Below are 11,407 nucleotides of genomic sequence, written 5' to 3' on the forward strand. Positions count from 1 at the left end.
AAGAATATAGGCTATCTTGATACGCAACTAGGTCGACAACCTATTTGGCAAGCTTACAAAAAACAACAAGCTAGATAAGACACACAATAATGATAGCTTGCAATAAGTAAGTGAAGAGAAAAATAAACCACAAATGGAGATGATGATGTTATTCCCGAAGTTTCCTCCTTTGAGGGAGGTACGTCTCCATCGCAGAGGTGTGGCTAACAGTTTTTAGTCTCTTTTCCAATTTTAAGGGATACAACAAGAATATAGGTTATCTAGATATATGCAACTAGGTCAACAACCTATTTGGCAAACTTACGAATAACAACAAGCTAGATAAGACACACAATAAAGGGGCTGTTTGGTTCTAGGCCTAACCATGCCACACTTTGCCATACAATATTGCCACACTTGCCTAAGGTTAGTTCTTCAAAATGAGAGCCACAAGTTGGCAAGCCTAAGGGAATCTTGCCACACTTTTTGAGTGTATGTGATGTGGGACCCTAGTGTGGCTTGCCTAAGGTGTGGCTTGAACCAAACGCCCATCCAAATTGGTCAAACTTGCCTAACCTTAGGTGTGGCAACCTTAGGCAAACTTAGTCTCAAACAAAATAGTCCTAAAGATAGCTTGTAATAAGTAAGTGAAGAAGAAAATAAACCACAAATGGAGACGATGATGTTATTCCCGGAGTTTCCTCCTTTGAGGGAGGTACGTCTCCGTCGGAGAGGTGTGACAACACAATGCTCAGCAAGCGCCATAATGGCTCACCTTATTCTCTGCATGTCCTCGCACAATCTAAGGTGTCAGGATCCACTACACGGTGCCCTTGGAGGCGATGACCGGACCTTCACAAACAAGGTTCGAGCAATCTGCACAACTTAATTCGAGGCTCCCAACACTACCATGAAGCCTTACACCACAATGACTGAGCTTTGAGGTGACCTCTTCTGTCTAGGCTGCCCAAACACAAAAAAAAACAAAAACAAGATCCAGTAGGAAAAACAAGGGGATGTCAAATTTTCTACGGTGGAGCGATTGATCTAGGTCTTCTCTCCCAAGTCGTAGAAGATCAAGAAGTTTTGGTGGCTAGGGAGAGAGGTTTAGGAGTTTAAGCTTTGGGCGACAATGGAGGAGCGAGAGGAAAGAGCTAGGTCATCTTGGGGACGAAGGCCCCCTTTTTATATGCCCCCTCCAAATCCAACCATTGCCCTAGTTTTCACTGAGCGGTACTACCGGTGCGGACAACAGTACTACCACAGTCCCATACGGGTTGCACTGCAAGTTCCCAAGCGGTACTACCACACAAGACACCGGTGGTACTAGCTATTATGAAATAACGGTACTGTTGTAACAGTGTCGCCTTAGTACCGTGGGCCAAGACGGAGGGGAATGAGCCCCTGCGATAGTAGGTCCAACACTTAATTTGGCAGTTCTACTCCAACAGGGGAGTACAGTACTACCGGTCTGAAGGCATGTAGCAGTAGTACTGCTCCTCTGAAGGAGCGATACTACCGGGTAGGAAAATTCAGGGACACCAAAAAGGATGGGGAACTACTTGAATGTTGGGAAGGCTAAGGGGGTGAAGTTTGTTTTTGTGTTTGTGATTGATTCCACCCATACCTTCTGAAGCGGACCCCCTCTTAGTAGTGTGGTTTTCCTATGACTCAAACAAAATGAAAATGTCGAAAACCATCTTCGATCTTTTCGTTTTAGAGGGGTATCTAACCGTCTTGTGGCATTTTCGAATATACATGTATAACTCAAGCACACGATTATACCGCAAATTGCGTTGTCATCTAGACCAAAATCACTTACGGGGGAAATGCCCTTTCAGGGTGGTTTTCCTCACTTAGGATTTCTTGACTGAAATGATGTGAGGAGGATGCTCAAGACAACACTTGTTTGAAATTCAACTCGAGCAGCCAACCACAAATGGGTAGAGGTAGGGGCTATTTATAGTTGGTGCACGACCGTTGGAAGGGGCGCATGTTGGGAAATCACTATGAAGATGAAAATATGTTTGATCAGATCTTTACCAACGACCACAACAAAGAGAAGAGGTTGGTCAAGATTGTTGCACATTCCCACGGGTAGGTTATACCTCCCAGTCATGGGAATTTTTTCGATTGAGCATCGAAGCTACGATCCCCTGCGTGTACCCACGCGTACGGAGTCACCGATCCATCAGAGCTTAGTTGTCCAGAACCAAGAACTACCGGAGACTAGAGGTGGGGTGTAGCAGCCTTGTGACGGAGATAATTATTTCGAGAGAAAGAGAGTGAGAGGGGGCGCAACCTTCAAGCACAGAGTTGTGTTCGTTTCCATTGCGGTTGGACGCAGCCAACTCCCTGTGGGCCTTCTCATTGTGTTTCTCTTCATCGCCCATAGTCCATGTAGGGGTCACCTACGTGACAGGATCTCTCCGAGTGTTCACCGCACTCATTTGCTATACACCGCTTATAATGGACCATAACAATAAATCGCCCATGCCGTGCAGTTAGTGGGTCGAGTAGTATGGGAGTGGCAACGCAATAATTGTCTCCACGTTCCTTTCCTACCTTCCGCTTTTTTCGGGTTTTGCTTACATCTTTTATAGTGCATGTGGTTTTATGTGGCATTCCGGTTCCACTCTCTTGTTTTACATTTTTTTCCATTTTTCTTTCCTTTTATTTTCTCTATTTATATTTTCTTTATTGTTGGTTTAATTTCGGGCTTATTAATTTTAATTCGATATTTTCAATAAAATATATATCAAACATTTATAAAATTACATGAAAATTAATTTTGAATCTGTGAACCCTTTTAAAATTACATGAGCATCTTTATTAAATATCCTAACACTCTTAAAAATGGTGTACATTTACAAAAATTAGATGAATATTTTTAAAATTGCACGAACATCTTTTAAATGGGAGAATACTTACACAAGCAATTTTTATGCCAGAACACTTTTTGAAGTTACATGGAGATTGTTTGAAAATGCGTGAATATTTCTTTGAAATTACATAAGCACTAGGCATGAATAATTTCTAAAGCTACACAAATATTTTTTAAACGAGTGAATTGTTTTTGAGATTATAATTTTTTTATAAAATGTGCTCACTTTCTCCAAGTACACCAACATTAACCGAAGTCATCTTGCTAAACTCGTTCATTCCTTTTGTGCAAAAAGGCGAATACTTTTAAAATTAAATGAACATTTTATAAAATTAGATCAATATGTTTCAAAATACACTAACACCCTGAGAAACATAAAAAGAAACCTTATCGTTAACCAAATTATATAAACAAATGAAATAAATATTAGTATTCCGGGACTTAGAGAAAAAGGAAACCGGAAAATGCCTCAGATATTACGGGACGGAGGAAGTACCTACGTAGTTTTTTTTAAGGGGAAAGTACCTGCGTAGCTGTGCATGTCGCCGAGAAAAACAAAAGTTCTGCACATCGCCAAGGCAATAGTTGGGCCGCGCCGTGCTGTTGGCGGCAACAGTGATCGGAGGCGAACAAGGATGAACGAAGATGGGGATGCTGCTGCAAAGATGATGGTCGGCACATCGGGAAGAGAGAAAACCAGGCGAACAAAGTGAGGTGGCACTTTCAGAAAACATGGAGCCTCCCCAAAGCAGCACTACAAAGACACCACTACACACGGACAACCGCTCCTGAGTCCTGAAGCAAAAAAACCATTAGAATATCGAAAAGTTCGTACTGCTCTTTATTACCATCCGCCGATTCCCGTACGACAGCACAAATCGCACTGCACAACAGTATGCGTTGCAATTAGCACCCCTGTTCCGAACAAGTCCCTTTCGCCCAGCAACCCGCAATTATGTCCCCAGCATAGCTCCAGGTCCAGCAACGCATTCCCAAACCTGGAGCCATCGTGTCTGTTAGAAGGGAGAGAGAGGGACACAACGGCGGTTCACGAGTCGGTGCAACTGCGGGAACGGCCTCGGGGCGGCGGCGGGGACCGCGTATCGCGACACTACGGCCCGAAGGTGCGACGCAGCGGCGACGCACGAGTCGATGCAGCCGCGAGGAGAACCACGGGGCGGCGGCGCTGCGGCCCGACGGGGCGACGCAGCGGCAGCCCGATGCTCGATCGGTGGAGAGGCGCGCTGAACTCGGGGACGATCTTCACGGGACCTGCGGAGGCGTGCGTAACCGACGGGCCAGGTCGGTCGCGCGGCGTAGATGAGGCGGATCGCAGCGGCGAGCGGGTGATCAAGCCGATCGCGCGCGAGGTCGGGGACACCGCTCGGTGGAGGCGTGGTGGCGGCGGAGTCCGAGATGAAGCCGGCGACGATGGACGGCATGGGACGTTGTGCGGACGAGCATGTCAGCACCGGCACCCGGGCTGCCAAAGCAACGCCGGCGCCCGGGCAGCGAGGCCCGAGCGACCAACGGAGCAGCGACGCCCAAGTTGAGGCAGCCGACGAGCCTGACGCAGCCAGCCGTCCCGACGCAGCTGAGGACGAGGTCGTCGAGGTAGACCGCCGGGCCGCCGTGCAGACGCGGCGGAGTCGGGTGATGTGGATCGATGGGCGGGCCGGCGCGCGAGCGACAGCTATGATTGGCCGTCGCATGGCGCGAGGCCGCCGGGTCGGGACGATGCAGGTGTCCCGGTCGAAGCAGGGCGGTGACGGCCGGCGCAGGGCGACGGACGGACCGACGCGCGGACGGTGGCTAGCCCTGACGGGCCGTCTCGGCGTGCGTGGCCGCCGGGTCGGAGGAGAGGCCGGCTGGTCGCGCCAGGGTCGGAGTAGAGGCGCTCGGGGTCGACGGCGGCGGTGGGGGACGCAAACCGATCAAGAATAGATCGGAAAACCCAAAAAAGACGCCGATCAAAGCGACCGGCGAGAGAGAGAAAACCCGGATCAAAGGATCAGGAAAAAGACTCTCTAGGGCAGCCGGCCAACACGGCCGGCGGACGAACCCTAGTTACGGGCGGCGCGGCCCCCGGCGGCGATCATGGAGACCGACCGCCCCGGGGGCGGCTAGGGTTTGGATCGGTTACGCTGATACCATGTTAGAAGGGAGAGAGAGGGATTGTTGCGGAATATGATGGATGTATTATTGAGCCTCGAGGGCAGGTATATATTGAGTACAAGACTTGAAAGGCAAGACGCCTCTCCTGGAATAAGGTAGGAGACGGATTACAAATCCTAGACTATCAAATACAAGTATCCCAAATATATTTCTAACAGTGCCAAACATTTCCCCGATTAGCATCAAGGCCAGACTTTACCTCCTCATCTGCCACCTAACGGAGAAGATGCCCACCTCAATCGAAGATGATCACTCACGAGTCACAAGGCCGAGAGAGAGCGAGGGAGCGAAAGCGATTTGCTCGCTACAAATGGCCTAGAATGGGTCCAGTCCCGCTTGACCTGACAACTGTTTCCCAGTGTTGGCCAGAGGCTCTCATGTTGCGATCCTCAGGCGGACCCCCAGTTTTTGTCATCGACAGGAGAAATGCAGCACATAGCGGTGGATGCTCCAAGAAGCTGTCCAGCCAACCGACATTGGTTGATGCTGAGAGTCCAGCGAACCATAGAGCGCGTTTCGTCTAGATGCAGTGCAGGCAATAGGTCGGCTGCAGCTGTAACTGAATCTGGCAATAAAAATCCAATATGTTATAGAAGCATACTACTCCCTCCGTCCCATAATGTAAGACGTTTTTTTAGTGTCAAAAAACGTCTTACATTTTGAGACAGAGTAGTATGTTTTAATATAACCATATCCCTTCCGAGGATGTACTGTCAGAACCTTATGAAACAAATGGACACCACCTTGAACATGTTCCCCACTCCTTCGGAGAACCGTGTCAAAATCAAACATGGCATCATACTACCAACGGAACATCATACAAACAAGTCTTCCCGGAAGGAGGCGAACGAGAAATCACATCAAAATGGTATCAGTTTCATCTGGGAGTCACTCCAAAAAAAAGGAGACAGTATTATTAGTAATAGAACATAGACATGCATGCCCGGAATAATTTAACAAGAAGAAAACACCAAGATAAAAGAGGTATGGTGTAAAGGGTAAAGAAAACAACTGAAGAGGAAGAACATGTCGGTCACTAAATGACAACTCAGAGGCAGCAACTGAAAGAGGAGACGTAAACGTGTAGATACACTCATTTCAGCGACAAATAATTCCGGACGAAGGAAGTAACTATAGTCACATGTCCTCGGTTACTAGCCAACTGGATAGAGATTAGGAGCAAACAGTAGATGACCATGAGAAGCTATGAAGCACAGCTATATCATGATGGAGCCAAAGTAGCAGATAGCAAAACTAGAAAGATATTTTACCAACTGGGGACTGCCATCCAAGTTTTAGCTTCTAATAATTGAACCCTTCTTTTCTATCATCGGTACGAAGCGTGAAGACATGCAATTGATATTTAGCTCTAGGCTGCAGGCAACACAAATGAGCATAGGATATTTCAGTATTCATAAGACATTTAGAAACAAATCCAAGAACAGATATGTCAAGGAAATGCAAGCAAAATAAGTTAGTGAGCAAAGCAGAGACCATATGTGGTTTGTCAGACAGCCTTCTGCTCTAAGCAACCTAGAAATTACCAGTAAGTCCAAACAATAACAACTTGAGTACATGGTCGGTTTAGAAGTAATGCAATTTACAAACACATGATGATACAATATAAGGCAAATAAGAGAATGGTCACAAGCAAATCCAAACCATGGGCAAAAATGGATTACAGCTATGTAAAACAGAATGGACAAGGCCCTTTTTCTTGAATAGCATTAAAACATGGACTATTGAACATACAGACTTGATAGCTTTAGCAAATCATTCATGTGCAATGCCACAACTAACTAGAGAATTACTGTAGATATATTCCTACATGAGCAACGGAACTCACTATGGGTGAGTTTCAAAAGAGAAATAGATAGCAATTCCATTGGTTCTGCTGAAGATCATCCTGCCACTATTTTATACAAATGTACAGAAGAAATGAGAAGTAGAACATCAAAATTAGGCCAACCACTATGCGCTAACTTGTATGACTATCAAACAAGAGAAACGAACTACAATGATGAACATACAGACAACGAGTGTCATGCCTACTGCAAGATGACTAACATTGTTCGGAATCCAGCCCAACATGAACTTGGAAAACAATAACATGGTATTCCCAGCAACTTTATACATATACGAAGAAAGGAACAGAGAACTCCATTTGGATTTGCACTCCAAAAAACTCCACTTCAACATCTCTTATACATACCACAAACTGCTAATTGCTGTGATAGAAATATAAGGACAGAATATCATCGTACTAATACGGTAGACATTTCTTCATTGATCACTACACTCATATGACCCCTCACACTAGTTCAATTCACGGAAGAAATCAATCTAGATCGGTATCCCAATGTTACAGACATAATACTTGAATCGGTTGAGCTTCAAAACCCTGTAATGGACTTCTTTTGTTTGTCTATTTAGCAGTGCAAATGAAAACATTATAGAGTCCAGCATGTAGAAGCACATCCAAAAAATAAATAAATCAAAACATCACTTAGCAGCCCTAGATTCAACCAACTACAAGTAAATCGACGGCGGTTGTTACAACTTATGACAGAACTAAGGATATCTTATGTTGAAACAAGAAAGAGGTTTAGCCAGAGGAATAATACAATAAAAATAGAAGTACCCAAGTATATTGAAATTTCATGTATGGGACCAACATAATGCAAAATCGAAATTTATCTTAACGAATCCAGTATATGCACAAACAATACAGAAGTGAGAACACCAATTGTTCTCTTTGCCTAGAATATTGCCAGTGACTGATTTCCCCCATAATTCACTGCTCTCCCATTCTTAAAGGCTTGGGCTTGTTCTTCCTGATTTGCTATCAAATTTCATTTCTGAGTAGTTTGCTCATGGCCAACTCTGAATTCTTAAAACGAGACAAAAGGTGGGGAATGCAAGCCCTTCATTTACATCAAACTAACCAATAACTCACCACCTGGGGTTTCCTCCTTATACTAACTCCTACTTATTCACCACTATCATCAATTGAAAGTGAGTTACCAGGAAGAACATTGCTCAGCCACTACGGGACTGCGAGGAACTCTCAGGCCGGCCGCCCCGGCCAAAGCACCCAAACAGGTTCCTAAATACACGGCGAATCCGACCTTCGCCGCCGTCCACCTGCCCTTCTCCTTCTGGCCATGTCACCCGCCTCGGCCCGACGCCGTTGCTGAAACCACCATCCAGCTCCGTGTAGACAACCGGCAGTTGCTCTCTGGGCCCGCCGGCGAACCTTCCAACGGCGAATCCGCCGCGGGGGAGTCGCCAGATGGTGAGCCCGGCATCCGCCTCCGCCTCAGGCACGGCTGCCGCCGGAAGCTCGCTGCGGCAGATGGGGCAGGAGTTGCGGAGGGAGAGCCAGGGGAGGATGCAGTCCTGGTGGTAGACGTGCTTGCACGGCATCTCCCGAGCCGCGGCGCCGGGCTCGAAGGCCTCCTGGCACACCGCGCAGTGGGCCCCGCCTCCCCCGGCGACCGTCACGGACGGCATCGACTCCACCGCGGCCTTGGACGCCGGCGGGCGCGGCGCGGCAGCCTCCAGCCTCGAGAACTGGTCGAGCAGGCGGTGGAACCCCGACCCCATGAGGAGGTGCGAGACGTCGCCGGGCAGCGGCCGCAGCCCGTCGCCGGAGCCGTCCTCGTAGTAGAGCTCGAAGCCGGAGAGCGAGCCGCCCCGCAGCACGATCACCGGGTTCATGGCCCCGCGCCGGCCGCTGCCGCCGCCGCCGCGCGGCGGCGGAGGCTGCGGGAACTGCTCGAGGAAGCCGCCGTCGCAGTCGGGGCAGACGACGGTGGCCGGGGAGACCCGCACGAAGCGGCTGCAGTGGTAGCACCAGTAGGAGACCGGGGACGACGCCATCGGGAGCAAGCGAGAGCCCCCGCAACAAATCCCCCGGACGAATCGAGCCGCGGGCCGGTCAGCAGCTCCGACGGCGGCCGCGAACGCGGATCGGACGTGCGGCCGAGCGAACCGGCCGGAGGAGCGGATCTGGGACGCCGAAATCCCCAAATCGATTTTCGAATTGGGGGTTTCGGGAGGAGACCTGGAGAGGGGAGGGGAATTGCGTGGTGGGTGAGTGGGTGGTTTCGTTTTTATGTGGAACGGGACGGGACGGCGCACTCGCTCGCGGTGGTGACGTCGCTGGTGACGGCGACGCCACGCGGGCTGCCGCGAGACGCCAGTGCGTGGTGTCACGGCGTTAGTTAAGCGGCTGCGTTACGTTGACCGGTCAGCCTCGAGCAAGGGAGATGCGGGATCGATGGTTCGGCGCTGCCCGCCGCCCGGATCGGCTCCGCCGCTGGAGAGGCAATTCTATTCTGTATTTTCTTTTCTTTTCTGCGGGATCCCTTCTGATTTTTCATTTTATTTTTTGCGGTTGGGGATCCCTTCTGATTATTCGAAGTGAAAAGCAGCAAGGTCCTCGAATATCCATTTATGGACGCGAACTTATCTGATCTTGGTGAGCAGTAAAAATAATAGAAACACTAAAAAGACTTGAATGGAAGATGTTTGGGTGCGTGAGGTCCGTATCAATTTTCAGGGTGCTCGGACATCTGGATAGCTCTGAGCAAAAGAAGTAAAATAGATCCGATTAGTGCATGAACTAGTAAACTTTTTCACATACCCTATTTCTTAGAGCTACTCGGATGTGCAAACACGCTAAAAATTGACACAGTCATTACACACTCAAACATCTCTCGTGTAAAGAAAGAAACCTAGTTTTTTTAATTATCGGGAGCCATTTAGCCGCTCTTCAAGGCCTTTTTCTTTTCCTTCTATAAATACCGCTACACGATGACGTACTACTCCATCGTTTGTTTTTTTGGAATTGCTTGACAGGCTTGCCGCCCGGTGTATACTACTCTACCGTTGACGTGCCCACACGTTATTTTTGTCCGATCATCGAGCAATCCAGCCACATCTTCGTAGGTTTGGCAGCACAAAAGTACGTACGCACGCACTAGTGGCGCCATTCAAAGAATCACACCGAATTCAGTTTTAAGACGTGGAGAAATAAGACTTTGTCCTGTATGTAAAATTCAAGGAAGGAACGAGCACAGCACAGGCTCCCTTTATCGATTCCCCTTTCCGATGCGCTCTTCCAGTCTTTCGGTAAACTAGAATGCCCACCGTTGCTCGTCTCGTCGTATGGCCTGTGTTAGCTCTGTCGCCCGGGCCAGAGACGATTCACGGCCGGCCCCGGTGCTTTTTTTCGCGAGTGGTCACCATTACAGTAACAACTCTTCCGCTCACTTTTGTTTCACTTTCACAGGAGAAAAAAGATGACACGGCTCATCGGTTGCGGTAGATAGATGCTCCCGGCTCAGTGCTCAGGTCAAAGGCCTCCTGCTGCTGTGATAACCGCCTCAGTTTCTCAACCACTCACTGGAAAAATGGTGGCCATACTTAACCGCAGCTGCTTCTAGTGGCTGTAATCAGCATGGCACACCTAGTCCAGGTGTCAACAAAAGAGGGAGGTTTGACATGTGCTCAAGTCCATGTCAGGAAAGGGGGTGAGATCTGTACAAGTAGAACCAACAAAGAAACTTCAGATGATGTACGTCATGATCAACACAAGACACGCTACACTACTCCATGCCTGCCGTTGGAGGAGAGAGGGCTGACAAGAAGCTTCATCCCCATACCTTACGGTCATGCATAGGGCCATGATCGCTGTTGATGTACTACTACTTTATCACAAACAAAAGAAGAATTCCAATTTTCAACTCCCACTACCAGTATATATACGCATACATATACACATTGGTTCGGTTCATGTGCCTATCCTATCCGAGGATGATGTGTAAGCTTAGAAGATTGCTCGCAATTCACCATCATATTACATCAAAATTACCTATCAAGATGCCTTGTCTAGGAGAACAAAAAAAATTGGTTCAATCCAGCATCCAACGTGCACGCATATGATATGCTCCATGATGCATCCATCATTGTACAGCTGCTTTCTTTTCCAAGGTCCCGCTGAGGCTACACATGTCCATGCACCATCCTCCACGAACATCCAGCGGACCAGCAGTATCCAGCTGCGGGGGCTTCATCGGGACCTTTTGCCCACATGGGCCCTCGGCATCGTACGGCGCATCTCAGAATAGACGGACCAAGTTTCTTCCCGATGGTCCGCGCTTCCAGAAGGGAAAGCAACTCCCAACGAACATGGATGGATGCGCTGGCTGTCGTTCTCAGGGTTCGCGCGTACGAGAGAAAGGGCGCTGCCAAACCTGCCCGAATCCAGCGTCGCCACACAAGCCACGGGACATCTGAAATAATCATCATTCAACCAACAGAAAGGCTGCTTTGATGCCTAATGCTTCGGCCTTTGATTTCAAT

At 48.5% G+C, this 11,407-nt stretch overlaps 1 protein-coding gene across 1 annotated transcript; it reads right to left on the reverse strand.

Moving 5' to 3' along the window:
• Positions 1–7,714: 7,714 nt before the first annotated feature.
• Positions 7,715–9,227, reverse strand: LOC123097918 (E3 ubiquitin-protein ligase RDUF2). Its single transcript, XM_044519767.1, has one exon. The coding sequence runs from the start codon at positions 8,918–8,920 to the stop codon at positions 8,078–8,080; it is 843 nt and encodes a 280-aa protein (XP_044375702.1). The 5' UTR covers positions 8,921–9,227; the 3' UTR covers positions 7,715–8,077.
• Positions 9,228–11,407: the final 2,180 nt, after the last annotated feature.

This window comes from Triticum aestivum, chromosome 4D (assembly GCF_018294505.1).
Source record: "Triticum aestivum cultivar Chinese Spring chromosome 4D, IWGSC CS RefSeq v2.1, whole genome shotgun sequence".
In the NCBI taxonomy this organism is placed as follows: Eukaryota; Viridiplantae; Streptophyta; class Magnoliopsida; order Poales; family Poaceae; genus Triticum; species Triticum aestivum.

What these genes read in the sequence shown, in the direction of transcription:
- LOC123097918 (XM_044519767.1), bottom strand. Translation starts at nt 8,920, where the DNA reads ATGGCGTCGTCCCCGGTCTCCTACTGGTGCTACCACTGCAGCCGCTTC.